Below are 24,194 nucleotides of genomic sequence, written 5' to 3' on the forward strand. Positions count from 1 at the left end.
CTCTTGGATGTTTTGGGGTATGACACCCTCAGGGTCCCAGCCAGCACACTCATGAGCTGCAAAAAGCTCTTCAAAATACCTTTCAACTGGGCTCAAGTGCCTCCACTCTCTTTTTCCAAACTGGTCCCATTGCCAGTGCTTTGGGCAGGACTAGCACAGCAGCAGGTGGGTGGTGCTTTTCACGTGTGCAGAACTAACAGACAGAGTAACGTGGCTCATCCAGGCAGAGCTGGATGGAAGGAATTATGGGGACAACACTGCTGCCCCTAAGAAAAGCAAAAGCACCAGCTGCCATGCAGGAGTCCGTCGGTCTGAAGAGCCGTGCCAGAGCCATGGACCGTGGAGCACAGCGTGCCTGGTGTGTTCACCTTTTTCCTCGCTAGCATTAAGAACTACCCAGCACCCAAAACAGGGCCCCAGAGTGATGTTTCTAGCCTGCAGTCACGTGTGAACCTGCTCAGAGGTAAGTCACGGGTCTAAGGCCAGCTAAGCTCTTCCAGACGTCAGCCTGGTCCTGTAGCTCTTTTCCCAGCATCCTCCACCCCGACGTGGGCAGCTCATCCCTTTACAGTCAAGTCAGACCCCGAGCTGTGAGTTTGCACACCAACCCTGGTACTCACGAGGTCCACGAACCCAGACAGGGCCAGGCCTGGTGCGCTCCACCAGGTTATCACATTTCTATCCATAGCACTGGGCCGATGTCTCAGCTGATGCCATCTGAAGCCATAAGTGACCCTTCCTTTGCTGGAAATCTCAGAATGCTTCACTGTAGTATGGAACATACACAGTTACGTAGGACAAGCCGAGCTTCAGTTGTTTAGTATTTTATTAAAGAAGAAACATACACACCTCTCCCTGGCAGAGTGGAGCACCTAGCTCAGGGCAAGTCTTTTACAGCAGGCCTTTGCCCGTGTTTGTGCAAAGAAAAGAAATCCCATTTCGGTGAGGACCATGTTTCTGAACTAGGGTGTGTGATGTGAGCTTAGTGAGAAAGGTGCCACAGTGCTGGCTGCTAAAACACTTCCCAGAACTAGCCCTGCCCCATGCCAGGCTGCTCCACTGAAGTTTTCCAGATACAACGTACGGGAAAGGCAGCTTATTGTGCTTAAGACATCTGAACAAATCCTGGTAGGAGATGATACTCACAGCTTGTGAATATTGCTAATTGCTTACAGTTAAGAACGTATCTTGACGACAGTGACATGAAGCTGCACGACCACAGGACCTTAGGGTAAGTCTTGGGCATAACTGCCCAGCTGATTTTCTCTACGCTCCCAGCAGGTGCCCCTAAGAGCAGGAGGAGTAGGCCCCTGCTTGCTTGCTCTTGCCCAGTAAGAGGGTCCTAGCGCCCCTTCCTGTGCTTGGCACCCTGCGCTCGACAGCGGGTGGCAACCACCCTGGCCTCCGCGGAAGGCCTCCGCTGCCATTAGTTCCTGGGAGGATGCAGCCGCCAGTCCACCCTGTCCGCCCAGGAAAAGCCTCCTCCAGGGAGAAAGCTCGGGCAGGCCAGGCCCGAGAGCGAGCGTTCGCAGCTCCCCACTCAGATACAAGTGAAAGATTAAATATGAGTAAATGCTGTAGGTTTATACATAATGTTTTCTTCTACCTATGAAATGTGTCTTAAGGGTCAAAAGACAGTAAAACGTTGTTGTTAGAAACCTTGGTTAACCAAGAAAGACAGCCCCACCCTTAAAAAATAAATAAATCCTATTTAGCATTTACTACGACCTTCATTTAAATGCCCTCAGAACAACAGAATACTTTTAAGTAAGTGCCTTGTGAGAATGTATCTGTTCATGCAATGGCCCAAATTCCTCATTCAACAAGCATTGCACCTTTTTATATAAGTCATCAAAACTATAAAACCTATTATTTTTTATCTGAAAGTGTTAGTCTAAAAAGTACAGGATTACTTTATAACCATTTATGTTAAATTCCTAGCACACGCGCCATGTGCATGCGCGCACACACACACACGCGCACACACACTGTTACCTAAACATTTTCTAAAGGTACTGATTACAAAGTGTATAAAATTAGTAATACATTGTCAGGATACAGTGAGAGAGATGAGCCAGTCTATAACACAGACTACAATCTAGTATCAGTCACTAAACTGTACACGTTTATACAGCCTTATATTCACCAATGACTTTTGAAACGTAAACAGTAAATACACAAAGAAATTCAGTAATGCTGTTGAAAACAGTTATTACCGACTCCAACTGATTCAAGCTGGCTGAAATCTTCTGAGAAAGACATTTTTTGTTTCATCAAGCATAGCTGAAACAAAGCCACCAGCAAAACAGCTCTTATGTTTCCAGCTATTTAAGGAAAATCTCATTTAGAATCCACTGCTGAACTGGATGAAAAGGAGAGCAAAGCCAAAGCTTTCCTTCCCAGTTATTATGACCTTAGGCTGTATTTCGATGAGCCCCACCGCCACGCTGTCCCAAGCTCTGCCAACACAGTGGTGTGGCTGAAGAACTTTTTTTTTTTTTTTTTTTTAACTTGCTGTTCTTCAGGCAAACACAGGCCCTGGGCCCATTCGGTGCTGAGCGCGCAGCCCCTGCACCAAACGGCGCAGCACAGGAGGAAGCAGCAGGCAAAGCTGAGGGCTGATTTTGCATTTTTGGAGGTAGTCGCTGCCTTTCACCTAGCATTTTACACCTCGGTCTAGAATGGTATTGGTTAGACTGCTGTGCTGCTGCTTCTCTACCTACTCCCCTTCCTGCTGAGCTGCAAAAGCCAGATCCCCTTCCCCAAGACCCCTGTAGAGAAGGGACTACCTGGCTCCAGGCTAGTGATTAACCTCAGGAGCAAACGTTGCCTTCTCAGTAGATTTCAGAGCCTGACCCACCTCAGCAGATGCTTGGTGCATAGCCTGGAGAAAAGTTGGAGGCACTTTGTGCATTCTCTAGCCTGCCAAACCAACCCGCTGGAAGAGTGGTGCCAACAGCATTCGAGATGGGTCGCACCCAGCACTAGAGAAAGGGATGGACAGTGTGCAAGGACAGACAGAGACAGAAAGAGCCTCCTGTCTCTGCACCTCACATAGCTGTGTATGTGAAAGAATAAGGACAACTTGGTTTTGCTGCTCACAGGCGTGCTGCACCAGCTTACCCTCTGTGCTTTGAAGGCCCCCTGCAAACAGCCTGACAGATGAAAACACCACAGGTCGCACATCTTCATATGAATAGTAGTATACAACGTAACCCAGACCAAGAAAAGGGCCTTGTTCAGCTATAAAAGTCTTACAATTTATCACTATCTTACGTGCAGACATGGGAGATTTGTTCGGGCTGAGAACACGTAAAAATTGCTCAGGTTGCTGCTAGCTCACCAATACGCAAGTCCCGTGACCACACTCCCATGAGGAATCTGAAAAATCAAGTGCACTGGAAAAAAGGGATTGTCAGAAAAACAGAAAATATAAATACTACAAAAGCAACATTACTGAGACTGGGAACTGGACTGATCTGCTTCCACCTTGTTGGATCACACAGTGGTTTCTATAGTCTCAATCACTTCCATTTCGCACTGCGAGGGTGACAGGAGTGGGCATTCATCTGGCTCCCAGCTGCTGTCAGGGCTGTAATCTTCTTCAGAACTTAGCTCTGCTCCCCCCTCTGTGTCCTCATCACACGACTCGATGTAGTGAACCCCCACCGCATTGATCCCAGAGTCCTCAGAGCTGGAAGGGGAGGAGCAGTGATCTGGTTTTGGTGTATTGCTCTCTTTTGTGATTAAGGCATTGCGAACGGGGACTTCCTCGGGCTTTAGCTTGTGCGGCACAGGTGGAGGCTGCCTCTGCACGTAGCACATCTTCCCATTGATGCATTTCACTCGGTAATTGTCAATGAAGAGGTCTGCAATGGTGCAGAACTGCGGGGAATCGGGGGGCAGAGGGGGCTGGAAGACAGGCGCAAACTTCAGAAAGTGTTCGGTGAGGGAAACGGAGATCTGGATTGTGTTTGTAGACTCCCGAGGACGAACAGGTATTTCAGTGCTGGGAAGCTGCTCTACGGGTGTCATGGGCTGATAGACATATTTGCCTGTGGGGAAAACAGAAAAGCAGTATTTAAAGACTTATCTTTTGGTCAAAAAGATAACATGATCACATGATGCTTACCCTAAGTGGTTAATAACAGCTACTAGGGCCTTCAAGTCAGCAGCCACTCTGTTTCCAATGGTCTCAAGGTGGTTTTTAGTCCTCTCTAGGTATGGGTTCTCCAGTGCTTCATAATGTAGTGAAGCATACCCTTTCTTACCTCCGTCTTGCTCTCTCCCTGCCCCTTGCTTCTGAGACACCTGTAGGCAGTTACCCTCTGTAGAAAATGAACTCCAGCAGGGTTGAAGGTGACCACAAGGCAAAGTTGGTCAGACAGTGACTCTGCACGCACCCCTTTTCTATGGGAAAGCAGACTGAAAAGACATGCAGAAGACGCTTTTTTTTTTTTCCTCCCTGAACACAGACCAGTTCTACCTCAGGACTTTGCTAAAATAATTTAAGTTATTAATTCACATTACAATGAGTATCCCTGCATATGTTTCCACATTCTTTTTTTTAGACACTGAATAGGGTTTTATTCTGTATTATAAATTAGGGGATTCAGACATGATTGCAATTGGAATTTTAAGATGAAAAATAAGGAAATTCCCAAGCTATAGAAATGCCTTTGACATTTTGATTATCTGGTTAATAAGAAAATAGGATTATGTTGGCTATATAGAGAACACCAAGTGTGAATCGAAGAGCACAACTGAAAGTCTCTACTAAAAGAAAGGAATAAAGAGCAGAAGAAAATCAGTACTTTGTTAGGAAAAACTGAGCAACCTGAGGCTATGCCAAAGACTGTAAAATGCTGCATTTTGTTTGCATGAAGTCTCTGAAAGATTCACGCCCCCCTAGGGGTTCATAAACTATGAAAGCACAAATTTCCAGAAGACTTGCAAGTAGTGGGGCTCGCAGAAGAGTTATGATGCAAGAGCTATAAATACTACAAATGCTGCTTTGCAAAGGCAGAAGAAGTATCAAAGCAATGGAGGAGTGTTTTGATGTTTGAAGCTCTCCAGATAAAGAGTAGAAAGCCACCAAAGTTCTCGGTGCATTCATGACTCAGGCGCTGCTGCGATGAGGAGATATATCTGCCATACGTTCTGTCAGCGGCTCAGAGGTAGGTGCTACTCTTCTCTGGCTCATCAGCCCTTGAATTACCGACTCCTTCAGAAAATCAGAGCAGTGATCACCTGCTGAAAGCCATCGTTTCCACTCAGGAAAGATGATGGTGGACCAGAGATGGGAGAGAAGGGCTTTCTTCTCCCTGAGGAAGATCTCTCTTCCCCCTCTCATGCCTCCTTTTGATGATAGGAAATCCTACCCTCCACCTTCAAGCCCTTCCCAGACAAGGCAAACAGCTCTGATTGATTGCAGCAAATCCCCAGCCAAGGGCGCAGTCAGTGCCCCAGCCATGTACGCAGAGCACCAGCAATGGACTGGGCTCATCCCATCTCCCTCAGCTTTAGCAATCTCTGGGATATTCACTCACTCTGCAAGCACCAAAGCGCCCAGGGCCCCCACAAAAGCTGGGCGTTGCCAGCAGGCCCGAGTAGGTCACCAGGAGAAACCACAAGCACCGGAGAAGGCTCTTCCCATCCTGCTGTGCCTGCTGGTACTGGGAGGGAAATGCGGCTCAAATGAAAGTAGTCTGCACTCCTCCGTTAAGCTTCCCAAGCCCGGATTGTCAAAGGGGAGGGAGAAGAGAGGCAACATCGCAGAGTGCAGAGCGGAGAGGAAGAGCGCGAGGGATCATTAGAGTGCAGGAAAGGCACACGGCAAGGACAGCAAAGGCAACGATCAGAGGAACGAACACTAGACACACACTGAAAAGAAAAACACGCCCTTGTTGTACCACAGGAGAGACCAGCCAGACGGAGCCAGAAAGAGAAAGCAGCAAGAATGCTGCAATAAGTGGGCAGAAGAAAGAACGTTTTGTGACCAGCGTCACTGAATACTTCTTCAAGCATTTTTTCCCTGGGATCTGTATATTGACATTTAGAGTCATTGGGAAAGCTCAGTGAAATTAGAACATACCAGGAAGATATTTTTTCTTCTCTCAATTGATTATGGCTGGATGGCATTTAGAAAATACAAAGGCATCCTCTCCCCTTGCCATCTTTTTTAAGATCTCAAGGTCTAGTTTCAACACCCTCTAAACTTGCCATGACTCAGAGGAATTAAGTGCTAGCATCAAACGAGTGAACAGTTTAACCACCAGCAGCACAGAGCTCTTACTCCTTTAGTGCCCTTCCTTTGGAGCAGCAGCCGCCGCGTTTCTATTCTGGCAGTCACTAAGGGATGTGGTCTCTCATGCATTTTTCAAGTCTTGTCCGCCACTCGCAGTGGCTCTGGGAAGCTCCCTGGGACAGACAGGCAGAGCCTCTCCTTGCAACCCTTCTTAACCGCAGCAGCTTATGGCTTCCTGCTGAAACAGTTGTTCTCCAGAAATCCATCTTTCAAATTAGTGAACATTGAATATGTTACTGTCTTGCAAAGCAACACAATGAAATGACTTATTAGCAAGCTGCTGGCTGGAATAAGGTCCAATAAAATTCAACTGGCAGCAGATGAACTGCAGCATACGTGGGATCAGCAAATCCTAGTCTGAAACCCTTAGGCTGTATTTATTCATATACTTAGGACACTTCTGTGTGGTCTTTGTGCCATTGACAACCAAAAGATATGGAACAGATACTAGAGAGAAATTTCGCTCAATTGTTATCTTGTGCCACTTCTATTTAAAGTGCCCAAGGAAGGCCCTAATAAAAATTAAAAAAAAAAAAATCTCTGCAAGAGGACTATATTTTTCCACTTTTTCTTAAAATAACTGCCACATGTGCTGGCAGAGCAGCTGAGGGATGACAGGAGAGGAAAAGCAGGGGATTTAAGCCAAGGTAGCTTACAGCACAGACATTAAAGGGAATGAAAGATTAATCTTTTTTTTTTTTAATTTTTATTTTTTAAGCAGGCAGTCAGGGAAGAAAATCACTGACAAACCTTTAAGTGGAGGAAATGCGTGCATTTCAGAAGCTTTCTCTCACCATTTCTGATGGAGGCAGAAATCCACTTTCCCTAGCAAACTGGAGTTTAGTGAATACAACAGTTCCAGCTTCGAGTTGTTGTTTGCAGCTGCAGTCTCTGTATTGGATTTAGGAAAACAGAAGATTGCTCTCGCACGCTCACGGAAAAGCAAGGCCCTGTCTATGGTCAAACTTCAACTCTGTTTGAAGCCCTCTTCTCTTGACAGATACTGAAAAGCAAAGACTTAAAATGACTCCCGTGGAGGAGAAGGTCGCAGAGCAGAGGCAGGGGGAGATGAAGTGCCACCTGAGCGCTCAGCTGTTTGTGACACCATTGCAGCAGCATGCGGCGACTCTCCGCAGGCGTTTCAAAACTGCCGGGCTGGCACTAATTTCAGGGTAGAAGAAAACAGCGACTACTTTGTTAGCAGAGGCTTTCAAGCCAATTTGCGTGACCCGAGATCGGCCGAGAACATTTCCTCACGTTCCAAGGACAAGCGCCGCCAGGACAAAGTAGAAAGCGCCCAACAGAAAGCCAACAAACCTGCGTGAAGTCATGTAGCAGAGAAGACCTGCACATTAGGAAAAAGAACCTTTTCTACATTAACTGAATTCTAGATTTCTTTAGGATTCTTTAGCAAATTTGTTTTTTAGGTTTTAGCTAATTTTAGCACCGTGTTCATTTGTTTAAGACAGATTAAAAGTCTGTTTTACAAGCACCATCAGTTACCTCTTTGGGAGGTACTGATACTCGCATCTGGAACTGTCAGACAGGATCAGCCCACAGAAGTATCTACTCCCTAAAGGGGTCTGTCTGAATGGATCGTGGACAAAGCCGTGGTAACATCATCGTTTACAGCTCCTTACTCTACCTAATGAATGTAAATGCATCAGTCATGATATGTGTCTTGTGAAAAATAAATGCAGAAATTTAACAATGATAAGAACTGCCGCCCACTGCAGCTTGCAAGGTCTGGCAGGGATGTCTTTTCACAGAAAATGAGCCAAAAGCACAAGCCCCACTTCTTTCATCATGGATTTTGGTCTAATCAGTCTCCCACTGAAATAAACAGGAATATTTTTGCTGAATTCAAACCGCTGGCACAAATCCATGATAAAGTAGTATTTTGATCACCTATTCTGATCTATTCCTTTCAATATTTTAGCACGCCATTTATTGCCTATGTGTCACAACCAAGTCAGTTGGAGAACTCTGCAGCTGAGCTCCACTGATGAATGCTACAGTAAATTACAGTGCTCTGCGCAAATACAGATGCCAGACCAGACACCGCAGAGCAAGTTGCTTCCTGGGTCACTTGCCACTTCTGCCTAGGCGGAAGACAGTAATTCTGTGATGGAAAAATACCGCGCATGCTGAACACAGGGGGTTTCATCCAAAAATCAAACTCCAATTTCTATGACAAGCAGTTTGCTGCATTTGCAGACGTTTCGGAAGATCTTGAACACTGTAATAGTTGCTATAGAGAAGCTTCACAGTTCCAGCTTCACAGTCCTACCGACATTGTAAAAAGGCTAAGAAGTGGAAACAAGTTATGGTTTGTCTCCTTAGTGTTTAATGGGAAATGCGTGAAACTAGGCTCTGCCAAAATTAACTTTCATGGTAAGTCTGCATAACAGCCATATGTTGGCAGATTATATGATTAAATGCAAGCCAATGGAGAGATTTTAGAAGTAGGTATGTCAGCTACACTTAACCATTTGCCCCAGCTGAAAGCCTGTACCAGGACCTTCGCTTTCTGCTGCTGCATGTGCACAAAGCTTTGCTCTCCAAGAAACACTGCACTGGCAGTGAAATCGGGTTGTGCACAACTGAAAACAGTGATTGCATTTCCATTTCTTCATTATTCAGTTCACTCTTGTGAAAGCCTGAAGAACAAGCCCTACAGCAAATTAACACACAAAAACCCATACTTAACTGCAAAGCAACTATTCAAAACCCGGACAAGGAGGTAAGCTACCAGGCAGTACTCTTCTTCCTGCCTCTCTGTTCACAGAAATATGATTTTATTGCCAAAAAAGATGTACGCTGTTCACCAAAGCCTTGACTCTGCACCTCCAGTGCTACCTGCCAGCAAACTCATGCAACTTGGAAAATATTTTATCCCCAAAAGTAGACACACACACACACACACACATATAGATAAATATATATATGCATATACATGGTCTGTTTGAGGCTATGACTACCAGAACTATGTGGTTAATTGACTGGAAGCTGAATTATAGCATCTCCTTCTGCATCCAAAAAATAAGTAACTAAAAGCCTTTAGAAGTAAGCCATGAGGTCACGTCTGTCTGATTTTTTGCTAATTGAGCAGTCTGTATGCATCCTCACCAAACAGATGCAGCAGCAATTTCCGTGGCTAATACAAAATAACTTAACCATGAAATAAGCAGAGGTGCTGTTTAAACATTTTATTCCCCACTTCCCTTTGTCCCAGCATTCTAGTTTACCTCTGACATTCATTAACGTGCTCAGCATATTAAAAAAAGAAATCCATCTTTCAGCTGTGCAATTTCTCATAACAAATCCTCAGTTCTCACCCTCTCAGAATGCTAGCTTTAAGAATCTTCTTAATGAACAACAACATGAATTACACTGTGCTTCAGAAATATGATAAAAGGCAGCTGTGCATCTTCATTTGTGGATCTTAGCGTCTAAGCAAGAACCTCCCTTGCCAGGGAAGAGACTTTCCGCAGCTCCACTAACTGACCTACAAGTGATTGCAGACTAAAACAACAGAGCTGCAGACCTTCAAGTCACAAAACACTACAATAGGGATGTGGATCTGATACCTTCCTCAGCAGCTTTGCGAAAAGAAATGCATAGACATGCTATTTCCAGTGCTTAGAAGTTCGGCTAGCCTTTTTTTCCTCAACAGTGTTTGCGCTACATATCACCATGGTATCACTTGCCAAGTTTCTCAACAGGCAAATAGCAAAAATATGCTCCAAAGCTCAGAGTAAACCTAGTAGCATACAAAGAATCAGCTTACATGGGAGGGACATCAGTCCCAGTATAAAGAACAACATCAGATGCCCTGCAAACTTCTAATTGAATGCCATACAGCCTTGAAAGAGTGAAGGCAAAGCAAGTAGCACATGAACACTTCAGCTCGCAGACCAACTGGACTCAAGACTTGAATTCAGAATGCACGTTTAACACGAGATGGATTAAACTGGAGGCGTTCAATGTTAATCCAAGGAGAGTTCACAACACGAGGGTTCTTCCAAATCCATGCATGTGGGTAAAACCTTGGCAATCAGTCTCTTAAACACCGACTTGCTTGACAGCAAATGATAGAGAACTACCAAATGGTCTTCCAGAGGGACTTGTTTCATATCCCATCGCTGTGACAGAAGAGACCCAAGTCTTCTCTTTAGGGAGAGCTGACTGGATGAGCGCTCCTGTGAAGTCTAAATGGATTTGTCTTGCATGTGGTGACAGCTACAAGCTGGAGAAGTTTGCTGGTGCCTGGACTGGCACAGCAGCCCGAGGACAATGTATCAAGTGTCAAACACCCGGGTGGTTTTCTAAGGTCCCGCGAGGGCTGTGGGTGGCATAGGTGGCAGACAGCTCTCTCATAACAGACTGGCCTGTGATCAGCCCCGGCCGCAAGGCAGTACCATGCACAGGAAGGAATCAGATATTGTTTCACCACTGACAAAGCAGAAAGTCATGGGAGATGGAGGGCTTCATTCCTTTGGGAAGAATTCAGCAGACTAGAAGGGCCCTGAGAGCCTGATACCTATTCGAATGCCAAAATGGGGACAACGCTCTTCAACCCTGCAGACCACAACAGTGGACAAAACCATTGCTTCTTTCCTTCCTTCTTTCTCTAGTTATATGCCTGGCTTGGGACAAAAAAGCATTGCAAACGGAGATTGGTCTAACTGTAAGTATTCACCAAGTACTGTAATAGCTCCAAGTTATGCTTCGCTTAGAGCGCAATAATGGCTTTTGCAGAGGGATGAGAACAAATGGAAGGAGAAACCAGGAGCAGATTTACAGATGCCACGCGTAAACCAAACCAAACCAAAAAACAACAGAAAAACGAATCCACTGCTAACCCAGTTTCCATTTCTTTGTATCATGTGGAATAGCCAGGACGTTATATCTAGCAAAACACTATGGGATGTGCAGGGAACAGGAGCCACGGAGCCACGGGGGGAAAGAAGAGTATTTCAGGGCACTCTGAGGTACTGTCAGTTATACAGTACAATAACTGGAAAATGTTCCGGTAGAGCTAAACTGCACCATCGGTAGCTATAATGAATTGTCATTAAAACGCCCGTCAATGTTGAAGGACCCTCATATAGAGAGATCTGGAACACCTTATCACAAGTGACTTCTTCCAAACAAAAAGTATACAGAGATTGTTCAAACACGTTTCTAGTGTGGAGAACACAACCAGAGCACATAAAATACACTCCAAAGACAGGCGCCAACACCGCAGGTGAACCCCAGTCACTCCAGCATCACCATAAAAGACAGCAAAGTCATGCAACAGGCCTCAACAGCATGTAAATACACCGAGAAACTTCAGCAGGCTCTGACCTGACAGAAGTATATTGTTACAAACAGCAAAATAAATAGTGCATTTTCACAGAAGCGCCTACCTCAGAGCACTAACAAATCTGTCCCGTTCCCCATCTCATTCAAGCGCAGGAAAGAACTGGTCTAGCTAAATTTCTACAGTAGCTCCTCCAGCAAATTCACAGGGATTCTGTACTGTTGCCAATTCTTTTCTCATGTGAAGTAGAGGTGTTCCCTGTCATTGCTGTATCGTGATGGAGACAGCTGTGACAGCCCTTGACTTGATAAGCCATGAGCTTCTCATGGGAAACCAAGAAAGAGGGGAAAAGTAAGAAAGTTTTTCTTCACCATAATTTGTAGTTTAATGCGCTTCTATCTTGATTTGTTTTAAATACAGAAAGGATCATGATTTTACATGCTGTGAGCTGTCTGGCTTTTCAAGGTATTCTGTGCACTTCCACTTACAGCAGGTAACTATTAAATGCAAACAAACCCCAGATCTTCCTTGTATCATCCCTGCTCTTTCCTCTTGTTTTCTTATATCGATGTACCAGATTTAAACAAAAAGCAACCCCAGAGGACCTAGAAACGTTTCATGCAGCCATAAACTCTCTTAAAGGGACCATATTTGTTTATTAGCCATTGAAAGGGAACATAAAATCGACATCCAAAATGGCAATGAACAGCACCGCACAACACATGCAGGCTCTAAAAGCTCAACAAATGCTACATTTATCACGGGTATTACTAACCGCAGTCCCAGTACAAACACACATCGTTACGAGAACACAAACACTACAGCCCAGGCATGAAAAGCTAAGTAGACAGTTCTGTCACCTCCACAAGCACGGCTTGCCATTAGCACAGCAGCGAAGCACTGGGGATCACAGACTCAACTCTGGACCCAAGGATGGTTGTCTTCCAACATCCCTTTACAAAGCTGCCTCCCAAAGAGGAGAGCCGCCAGTCTTTGCACGTTTTTCCGAAGAATTTTATCCTCCAGCTTGTGCTAGACATTTTTTAAATTCATTAAGGGAAATAGCAAAAAATGGCTTTGCGTTAAATATTGATTTTTACAAAACCATCCCCGTGCAACCTCTACTCAAGATTCAACATCCCATAATTTTCATCCAGACAGCCAGGGTACTGGTACTGCAACAGAGAAGGGAAACCACAGATCAGTGTCAAAAGCTGCCTATAAAGAACAAGGACATTTCCCGGCATAGAGAAATCACAGACACTAGAAGAGACAAGTTACAGTCTTTTGCCAGATGTGTTGTATGTGTATGTTCTGCAGCGGGTGCAGCCGTGAGCTCCTCCATGAGAGGGGAATGTTTTCCTGGGAACTGTTACATGAGGAGAACAGCTCACATGTCCTTGAAGAGAAAGTCCTCTCCAAAGGAGTGCACCGCCCAAGCAAGACCCACATGCTGCCACTCTCACAGGCAGTGTCCAGTCCGGACGGACAGCCGAGGCAGGAGGCTGTACCTGCTGCATCTTGCAGGAAGGATGCAGAAGAACCCTCCCATGCCCGTTACAAGAGCCTCAGGGAAAGCATAATTTTATTTTCCCCAGGAATTTAAATTCACACCTGACAATCAAGACCTGACAGTTCATGCCCCTGGAGAGAGGCACAGAAATACACCCTCCCTGTTGATGGGTGGAGAGACCATGACTGGACCAGGGCACTGCAAGGTGCCCTCCAAACCACGACAGGCTACAGTCTCGCACCAGAGCAAGATGTGCAGCAATCCCATCATGCGCTGCAGCAGGCCATGAAAAGTCTTCTGGTCGCTGGGCTCTTGGCTCGAGCTTCCTCTCAGCTGAGGAAGAGGGTGGTCAGCCAGCAGTGCAGGAAATTAGCATAACAAAACTCAGTGCAAGACCTTATGGAAGGGAAAGGCAATATTTATCTTGCAAAACCTACATGAGCTGATTTTACCAACTCACGCTTGATCTTTCACCCGTTTCATTCACTCACACTCTCACACCCATATGTGCTAAAGCACCAAGGTGTGTGCGCCCAAGCAGTCTGACCAGAATCATTTGTGTGTAGCATGAAGGACAAGAGACAGCAAATGACAAATCCGCATCCTATCTCTGCATTTCTTCTTCATTTGCAATGACAGAAGTAGCATTTGGATAGATCTGTTATACCCTTAAATATATTTGGGGCGAGCCTGAGGTTGCTGCTCATGGTCTGTTTTTCCTAGTTTGGAGTATATGCATCTTTATGGCTATAGTCCATTTTCCTGGTGGGCTACCAGGAGAATCGATGGCATATGTGATGCGCTGTACCTGCGTCGCTACCTTCCTGTTGTCAGAGTACAGGGTCTCCTGCTGACAAGTCATCTGTGCTACAGCCTTAGCAGAGCGCAGGCCTTCTGGGCTTGACACAAACACCACATTCTTCAACTTTAGCGCTGGGAACAATATCCTTCATTATCAATTTAGGCCGTCCTTTTAACCCCTGTTCTGTTGTCTCTTCAGGTGCTTATCTACACATATTTCCATTCCTATTTCATTCACGCCAATCCTTGCATTTCTATTACGAGCCTCTACTGCAGGAACACATTTGTGGAGAATTTAAGGGACAGCACCCCCTGCTTATGCCCAAAATACGTCACCACCCGGAGCTGGCGCGTGCAGGGTGCCAGCCCTTCCTTTGGAGGGATTTGGGATCCAGCAATGCTCTGCACAGGCAGGAAAAAGAGGCCAAGTACCTTTAGGGGAGGAAGTGCTCCATCACATCACACAGTGCCACCGCCCAACAGTGACCCTGGTCTGGCGGATGTGTCTCCTGGGGCCAGGCCAGCAGAAAGGCCCTAGAAAGGCTCTCGCTGGAAACAGCAGGGAAAATGCTTCAGGGCTGGGTGCGAGCACCCAACCAAACAGCAGTTTTGAGAGCAGGCATGTGGGCTCTCAAGCTCAAGAGCCACCAGTGAAAAAGAGAATGTAAATGCATACCTCTTGTTAAAATTGCTTTACAACATTGGTAATACATAAATTCCAACTGTTAAGTTGCCTAAATTAAAGTATATTAAAAACAAGGCCCAGTTGCCAAGCAATCATATTTTACTTTCCTAGTAGATTTTTGACTTCCATCTATGTGAATATACTGAACTATTGGCAAAAATATCATTAAATTGCACCAATTGCACTTCCTGAATTCTGTGATCTGTCATATATAAAGATTATTGCTTAGGACAAGAACCAAAGTTCATTGCAAAACACACTCTGTATCTTATGGAAATAAACTCATGAAGGCACTGGAATAAAAATGACAACACGGTAAAACAGGGTCACTTTATACATGTCCATATGCACGCATACTACCTGGAAACCAATCTACTGTCATCAGCTTTTTACATTAATTCAAGCGTGTGCTATCCAGCAGCAGCTAACGCCACACTGCCACAGTTATCATTTTGGAGCATCTTGGGACGTTTGTTAGTGAAGCGCTTCGGGTTTTGTCCCTTACAGAAACACAAAGTCCTAGTACAACCTCACCAACGTGCAGTCAAACCTAAGTTAGGTACCACAGCTTGAACTGACTCACGAGGCTCAGCTGCTGTCAGGAAATCGGAGGTCCTGTGCTGGGTACCTGAAAGCCCTCTCTGGTGCTTCCAGCAAATCCGAACAGACCGTCTGCTCTGCAGACCTGCAGGATGGAAATCACGACAACGACAATCTCATTACTCAGTTTGTCTTGTCAGGCAATGCAAGGATATGACCAGGAGCTGTAGTTTAAGACCCACAAAACATCCAGCAGTAGCAAGGAGAGTGAAGGCAGGGGAGCCATAATGCTTTTGCATTCAGGCAGTCAGAGAGAACAAACTTGGAGAAGACTGGAAGCAGATTTCCTCCCTTGCAGATCCCAGGAAGGAAGCCACGCATTCGCCCCATGCACCACAGCTACTATATACATTTCATCTGGGGCCTGAAGTGCATGAAGAAAAACCCCTGAAGGCTTTTACCAGAATCAAGAGCTCCGAGCAGGAGCAGAGGCTCGGTGCTGGAGGCTGAGCCTCACAGAACATCCCGAATTCCGGGACATGGACAACCAAGCCAGCGGAGGAGAGGGAACATTAAAGGAACGTCTCCTCCAGAGGTACTTGCTTCCAGTACAGAGTATCCACAACCTTGTCATTTCAGACGGGCCCTGAGCGGGCTTTGTGAAAACAGCACGTTAACCCTTCAGGCAGCTACAGAAGAGAGGTGTCATTTTTCCACAGCTCTCAAAGGCTGCTTCCAGCAGATCACCGAGTTTTGGGCAAGGAGACATAATTCTTTGTGAAACAAGCTCCTCAGATGGACAGGCTGATTATGAAACACAGCTTCATTGTCTTGCGTGACAAGCAACGGGTTTTGGCTGACAAAAGGCGTTTTGGTATACAAGGTTGCCTTTCTCAGGACTTTTGGAGAAAGAAGTTCAACGGTTTCTCTTCAATCCTGTATCTGAAGATTTAGCCCTACGAGATGTACTTGCAGCAAGTAACCTGAATTCAAAGCTTTTCCTTCGGTCTATTCCTGTTAAGTGGTACCAGGGCTTTGTAAACATAGCAACTCGGCATTACAGCAAAGATTTCAAAATGAATGACAGCAGGTTCTTTCAAAGGCACTGATGTTCCCACAGAGTTTGATGAAATCTGCATGTTTGGGTTCTCTTTCAGAGACACAGAATGAAGTCTATTCATACTGTGATTTGGGGATTATAGCTAAAACCAGAGCAACAAAACACAATCCAGGTCTGGAATGGAGCATTGACAACAAAACCAGAGGATGACTATTTGCTCTTAGTGTTACACTTCAGAATATATCAGCTGACGTTTTATTCCGTTGTATACAGCTTAGTGAAATGAAGCTAGAATATCAGGCCTTCAAAATACAGGTGAAGAGAAGATCCTGCAGAGCCACAGGCAGCAAATCCTCATTAAAAGTGCTTCTGTATTACAAGTTGAAAAGTCTACCTTTCTGCGAGTTTTGCCTGGTGCTCAGCGTAACGCCTTGCCTGTGCACAAACATTTCTTCCAGACACATTGGCTTAAACTGGATGGACATCCAAATCCTTTTCACAGCAAGTGCAAGATGAAAAATACCTATTTCTCCCCGGATTTGTAATCATCCTCCCTCCAAGACAAGCTATTTTTCAGAGAACACCCAGCCCCAGTGTTCCTAGCCCAACTGCTGCATTCCTATTTAGGCAGAGCTTTTCCACAAAGGAAAATATAAGCTACTCCAAATATTCAGTCTCAGAACTCAAAACACAAGTATTTTACAACTCCTTTTTTCATGTTTATCCAACAAATCAATCCTCAGGGCGTAGTTTTGTCCTATGGAACAACACTGCTGGAAATTTAAGGGGACGTGACTACTTTCTGGCTGGCTATTTTCGATAAGCTCTAGTCTACAACAGCAGGAAGCACATCACCTTTCGGAGAGCGAGGCTAACTCAAGAGACACGTAAGGCACTGTCACACTACCGCTCTTCTGCTCTGTCCTGGATGCGGCAAAGATTCTTTTGGCCACCAAAACTAATGAAAAACAAACAAAAAACCCCACGAAAACCCAAACTCCCAGAACAAAAGCATGTCTTTAGGAGACCTACAATGTATGTGATGCTACAGAGAACTCCAGGGCTTATTTTGGGATCCTGTAGACGGCTACAACCATGTCTCTAACCTGGAGGGAACAACTGAAGCTGGCTGGCAGGCAGACACTGGTCCTATTCAAACCCCCAAGCTCTATCACGGTGCACTTCAATACCCCCCATAAACATTTTCGCTCGCTTGCCCGTGCTCTGTTACAGGAAACAAAGGCTGCCTTGCTGATCTCCAGCTTACGGCTCTCCTAGGCAGACTGGGCTCGGAATAATTACACAGGCTTCAAAGACTGTTTGAAGCTCCCGCTTGATAATTCGAGCCCCTGCCGACAGCTTCTGGCGCTCTAGAGGGGCGAGACACCCCGGAGATACTATCTGTGCGCACAGAGCTCCTTACAGGCACACATCGCTGCCAAGCGGGGGGAAACGCCAGCACCTGGCACACGCGGGGCCAGGACGCGCACGCTGACGGAAGACAGGGAGGAGACGCTGGATGATGCACACAACCCCATCCCTTTCTCCGTGAAAGAGGAATAATCAGGAGTAGCCTCAGCAGAGAACTTCCATCGGGTTTGTGGGACAGAAAATGAATGTTTTTATCTGAAAATATTAATAAAATATTGGTGTTTGAAATAGAGAAGAATGTGAAAAACAGCTGTCTGCTCAGAGTACACCCAGGGAAACAGGTGCAGCGACTGTTCTTTGTCTCCTTTTCCGTCAGCGGCTGGGACACTGAGTAATCCTCTCGCACAACCCGAGCGCTATGGGAGAGACCCCACGCAGAGCCAAGCTAGGACTGGCTTGTCCACCGCTGGGGGACCTGGAAACACCTGCAGAACAGACACGAGGACGTGACGCAGCTTGCTCTGAGAAGGGAGAACAGAAATCCTGGACTCCCCGTCACAGCCGGCAGCCTAACAGGAAACCTAAAGGTGCTCCGATGCTGCATCCGCAGAATCTGTGCTGGCACGGCCAGAGTCACAGAAGTCATTCTCCCCCAAACCACCGAGAAAACGCGTGCCCTTCTTGGCATGCCATCAACCACATAAATCCATTTTCTCCTTTTGGCTGAGGAACGGCAGCTTCTTGTGTTGCTTGTCAAGTTTGCCGACCTCATGCAGGAACTGCCAGGTCGGGATCACACCTGACTTACGTGAGCCCTGTGTAGCCACTCTCAACTCCGGGCACAACAGTCCCATAATTACGTGATGCACACTAGGGAGCAGGAAGCTATTTCAAGGCACACTTGCAATTGCTATACACCCCAGCGCAAGGGCCGGGGGAGCATTCGCATTTCTAAAATCTATACTGCAATCACAATCTTTTTACGTGTCCAGTCCTAGCGTTTTCCCTTTCTGTCCACCTGAAGTAGGCTTCACACTTTTCACCCATGCTCTCTTGGCTCTCTTGTAAAACAGGTCTACCAGCGGCATCTGGCAGAAGTGATGGAACTGAATTTATTTGCTGCATAAATTCTTCAGTAAAAGATATGCAGGAAGATTTAAGTAACTACAGGCTTCTGTGCTTGCTTGACGCTGAACCTGGGCAAAAAGAAAACCAAATCACAGAAAGATTGATACGAAATAGCAGTTACCATCTATTGATGCCACTACTGCAAAGCAGGTATTGTGGGACCACTGCTCATTGTGTATTTTTGGTACTTGCAGCCTAACATACTGAGAGTTGTGCAAGGCATTTAACATACCACAAGACATTCTTATTAAAACTAAACCTCTGCAAAAGAGTCCTCCTTCAAAAGGATACCAGATTTTTGCATTGACGAGGGATGAAGCCAGACTTGTAACCGTATCAAGCTTGAGGATTTCTCCAGTGAGCTAATTCTTAGGAAGCAAAATTAGAAACCGTACTCAAAGTCCAGCTTTCAGACCCCACATAAGCCTAAGTACGCGACCCGTTCCGACACGAGCAGGGTACCACCACGCAGCCAGGCAGCAGGCTCCCGGCCGGACCGACGGACAGCGTCAGCGCAAATCAGGCCTGCAGCGGAAATCCAGAGATAACGAAAGGAAGGCAGGCGCCTCGCTACAAACCTCCCACTGCCAAAGGTTTTATCTTACTCCGGAAGAAGGCGATCTGAGCAACTTAAAGCCCTCAACCCACGTCTAAATCCCCCAAGGCTGTTGGCTAAAAGGGAGCTGCCACGATGGCAAGAGGAACGCGCGCAGGGATACGCTGAAAGGGCGCAGTACGACTCCGGGAAGCGGCTCCCAGGACAAATGCGGGGGCTGAAATCCAAGCACCGCTCAGGCCCCCGCTTTCTCCCCTGCAGGGAGGAGAGGGCTCTGAGGGCTGGAGCCGCTCCTGCAGGGCAGCTTTGTGACGCTCGGGGCCCGAGCCCCCCTTTCCTCGCGTGAGCCAGGAGTAGGGTGGCTCTGAAAGCCACCAGGTGGCACGGGGTGGAGGAACGTGCCCGGGCAGCCGTAGCTCTGCCTCACGGCCCAGCGCGGAGGCAGCGATGGGCAGAGGGAGCGAGTCCCCTGCGCCAGAAGAGGCCCTGGCAGCCCCCGCTGCAACTCAAGAGGAGCCAGGCAGGGCCAGGCGCGCGAGCTGACCCGTGGCTCCGCCAGCGCGATCAAGGGCCAGAAGCGTGGCTGCGTCAGGTTGGTGTGGCACTGCGGGGGGCGGATCAGTAACGGGGGGTAGGAGGGCACAACCAGCAGCCGGGTGGGAGACGGCCGGCCCCTGGATGTCACGCTGCGGGGGAAAGGGGTCACCCACGCGTACTGCACCAGGCTACGAGGAGCCTCCCGCCTCCCCGGGGCTCCTCGCCCACCGAGCCAGGCTTTGCCGTCACGCCGCCCTCCCTCCCTGGGCAGCCTCCTCCGAACCCCCGGCACCCTCCGTTTTGTACATTTTTGCTCCCCAATAAGCACAAAACAGACTGAAAATGACCCGAAATAAGCTTCCAGGCGGAAACACAAAAGTCATACAGATGTGCAAAGCACTTGAGGTTCTTGGAGCTCTCTGGATGTACTAAAAAGTCCCTGCGATCTCGCCTGCCAGCTATTATTGCCATTTTACAGACAGAAAGCCAGGGGAGGTAGAGAGAGAGCTTAAAGTACTGCTCACTTCAGAGCACGCCAACAAAAATGGCTTTGGGGAGTTCACTCTCGGTTCTTTCTCAATTATTACTTCTATATCCAAGTGGCTCTGCGATGCTAAATTACTTCTGTCACTGAAGTAAGCAGAGGTGATCCTGAATACACACGAGAAGCCGAGCCAGGGATTGCAGTGGTGGTGAGGGTTTGTCCTTTTTCAGCACGAAAGTGCACTTTAAATGAGTTGACATTCTCCAAGACCTTGGACAAGGATGGAAAATCATACTTCAAAGGCCCTTTTAATTGACAGAGAGCTTCCTGCACCCCAATACAGCTCTTAAGAGTCACAGAAAAAACCCTTTCAAGGGCCCTCTGAGGATTCCTAAGTCAGTATGACAGCACTGTGTTTATGAAGGATTACTTCCAATGCTGTTTAATTACATCTCTGACCCCTATATAATTTTCCATTATAGGCCTCATTCTTACCCCTTTTAAGTCCAATTCCACTCATTCTGCAAGAGCGGGATACAAAGAGATCCGCAGCTCTGAACTCTGCATTAGGAAAAATGGGGCAAGCAGAGAGCACGCTTCCTCCGAGCTTCCAAGAGATTAAACAAGCAAATGAGGGATGCAATGGGCTTCTTTCATTTAAAATTAGAGTTTCAAGAGGCAAATATACCTCAAAGCTGGCCTCAAAGGCCTTCAACGAAAGCAATTCCTCGCCTTCTTAAGCAGCCTATTCCCATGCTTCACTTCTCTCACTAGTTAAAATAAGTTTTCTAATATCCAAACCTAAACTTGCCTTACCACAGATCAAGTGACACGTGGTTATCCTCCAAGGCTGTGCAGAGAAGGACGAGAATGCAACTTTCTCTTCAAGGCCACCTTTACATATTGCAAAGTCCATCTCCCCTCCCTCCATCAATTCTTTTACAGCCCCAGCAACCCCTTTAGCTTTCGCACCTCCTTGTAGATCATATTCTGTAAACTTCTGATGCCTCAGGGACCTCCTGCAGAACCTCCCAATTCTCCTATCGTTTCTTGAAGTGCAGTGCTCAAAAAGAAAACGTTATTCTGGTTTCATCGTTACTGAGCCGAGCAGACTAATTAAATTGCATGCCTTGCAATGCTCCTGCTAATGCATCCCCAAGCGAAGGCTTGGGTTTCGCTTTTGGATTTGCTACCACAAAGGCCTCCTGCTGATGACACATATTCAGTTCGTGATCCACCTCAATCCCTAGATCCTGCTCCACGATGCTGCTTCTCCATGTGCTCCCAGCTCTGCATTTGACTTCCTAGCGCTGTCACTTACTGGTTGTGGATAATACCTCCAGTTCACACCACCGCTTTGAGTTCTGATCCTGTCCTCCAGAGTGCTTATACGCCCATAGATCTTGAGGCCAGCCACAAATAACTGAGGCCAGAGAAACTCTGGAAAAGAAGAGTATATCTAGGCCATAATTCGGGGGCCGTTGTGTGACAGGTAAAATGCCAGTACCAGAGACATCGCTGTCCCCTTGCAGCAGGCAGCCATGACACCAGCTTCTAGCACAGCCAGTTGTGTCTCCACACAGCATGCATTTCAGGGCACAGCCAGGAAACACGACAGTCCTGACAACAGATGTAATCAAAAACTGATTGCAAATGGACCCCAAATCAGAATGAAATTCCTAAAGCATCCATTTAATTCAAATAGAAGCTCTCGTCCAAATAAAAGGTAGCTATTTAGGCCCTTTTCCCCATTATGCAAAATCTGCAAAAACCGCGGGGGGAGGAGAGGGAAATCCATATATGAGTTTAAATTACAAAGAGCGACAGCGACAGACCGTCAGGAGTAAAAGGACACCTTCAGCAGCACTAGCAACCCTTACGTATGGGGTCCAACTTTAACCCCGTCCACCCATGCTCCAAGAGCTCCCAAAAGGAGAACTAAGGGAAGCATCATCATTTTCCGACCTCATACAAGCATACTGTTTGAAAAGCCTGCTCTTCCAGGATATAGGTAATTAATTATTCATTAAGCCATGTTTGGTCGTCAACAGTTCAATCCCAGCCTCCAAGATTATGCACATCACTGTCTCGAACCCCAACATTAAAGTTGTCAGGCACCTTTCCAAGGGAGCTGGATCAACACAGGCTTTTCAAACAGCAACTGCTCTGTCCTGCAGCGGCTGTGTCTGTATGACACTCGGCTGCTACTCGAGGGATTTTCAGTCATATCATATCCCTGCAGAAAGAAAATAATCATAAAGCATTAAGAGCTAACTCGCTTGTGAATGCTTCCTCTGGTGGGGAGGACAGCCGCACCGAGGGGAAGCGGTGCATGCACCAGCACCAGGAGTGCCTTCTCCTCCAGCTCTCACGCAGGCTCCCTCCGGAGAGCCGCAGGCAGCAGCCGCCAGCCGCCGCAGGCTTTTCGGCAGCGGCGCAAGGCACCGCCGCGCCCGCGCCCGGGGCCGGGGCCGCCGCCCGCCCGCCCGCAGCGCCCCAGCGCGCCGAGCCGCTTCCGCCCGCCGCGGCGCCGCCGCACCTGCCCCCCCGCCGCCAGCCCCGCGCCGGGACGCGACGCGACGCGACGCGACGGGACGGGACGCGACGGGACGCGGCGGCGGCGCCCTGCGGGCAGCGCGGCGGCAACTTCCCGCCCCGCCGCCGCCGCGCGACCGTTAGGGCCGTTGGGGCCGTTGCGGCGCCCCCCGCCCCCCGCGCCCGCGCGCCCCGCTCGCGCACTCACAGTGGCACCAGCCCAGGTGGCAGCACCAGTGGAGGCGGAAGCAGCGGCCGTGGCTGTGCGTGGCGCAGAGCGAGAGCCCGTCGCAGGGCTGGAAGTCGGGTCTGCCCGCGCAGCTGCGGGCCAGCGCCTGAGCCTCGTCCAGCTTCTCGCTCTTCGCCGCCGCCCCGCTCATGGCGCCGCCGCTCCGCCCGCAGCCCCCGCTCTGCAGCGGCCGGCGGCAGGAGGAGCAGCAGCAGCAGCAGCAGGCGGCGGAGGAGGGGGAGGAGGAGGAGGAGAAGCCGCCGAGCCGCAGCGGGGACCGCCCGCCCGCCCAGCGCCGCGCGCGGGGGGCAGCGCCACGGGCAGGGCAGCGCCGGGCCCCGCCGCCTCCCGCCCCCCGCCCCGCCCCGCCCGGCAGCGGTGCCCGCCCCGCCCCGCCCCGCCCCGCCCCGGCCGCGAGCGCGAGCGCGGGGGGCTGCGGGGGGCTGCGGGGCGCCCGGGGGGCGGCGCCGCCCTTGGCCCCTCGAGGAGCCGCAGACGGGGCCGCCTGCAGCGCTGCGGCCCGCGGCACAGGGCGCTCGCCTTCTGCCGCTTCTCTCTCAGGCTCCTTCTCAGGGCGTCTAATCGGGTGGCAATGTTTCCTTCTGAGCGTGATCTGAAAAATACCGTTGAACTTTGCCTTCAATTTTGTAAAAAAGCCAGTAGATACGATTTTGCTTAATAGCGACGTGAAGGTGTACTATCATTTCCCAACAAACAGATCTCTAGGCCAAAATTTAAGTTTGGCTTTGTCTTCAAAAGTGGCTGCAAAAATGCATTCTTTGGTTTCATAACCGTAGTGTGGGCTTGCTTCCCTGTCAAGTTTGCAAGCAAATGGCGTTTTTATTGCCCCTCTGGTCAGCAGTAGCTGAGTCGAAGCCAGCTTTCTGTTAGAATAGAAATCAGACCGGTCATTTTTGTAGTCACTTGTTTTAGTCACTTATTTTTATACAATATACAATAGCTCTTTCTCAGATGTAGTCAAACAACACTCATTTTTCTGCATTCTCCCAAACATTCATATGCTCTGCAATAGACCATAGAAGTGTCCCCGTGCAATACACCTTCCTGGGGTCGCCGGCTGCCAGCCATGCACGCGTTTAAGGCAGCCCCCTCGGAGCCGCCGCTGGCCCGCAGCCTCCC

General features: G+C 48.1%; 1 protein-coding gene across 1 annotated transcript; it reads right to left on the bottom strand.

Annotated features, from left to right (window-relative positions):
* Positions 1-808: 808 nt before the first annotated feature.
* On the bottom strand, positions 809-23,350 carry C9H3orf70 (chromosome 9 C3orf70 homolog). The gene is made up of 2 exons (XM_067302047.1): positions 23,034-23,350; positions 809-4,055 (listed from the first exon to the last, which is right to left on the bottom strand). Exons 1-2 carry the CDS (start codon positions 23,203-23,205, stop codon positions 3,499-3,501), a joined length of 729 nt encoding a protein of 242 aa, XP_067158148.1. The 5' UTR covers positions 23,206-23,350; the 3' UTR covers positions 809-3,498.
* Between the last annotated feature and the right edge of the window lie 844 nt (positions 23,351-24,194).

The sequence above is a fragment of the Apteryx mantelli genome, chromosome 9 (genome assembly GCF_036417845.1).
Source record: "Apteryx mantelli isolate bAptMan1 chromosome 9, bAptMan1.hap1, whole genome shotgun sequence".
Taxonomy (NCBI): Eukaryota; Metazoa; Chordata; class Aves; order Apterygiformes; family Apterygidae; genus Apteryx; species Apteryx mantelli.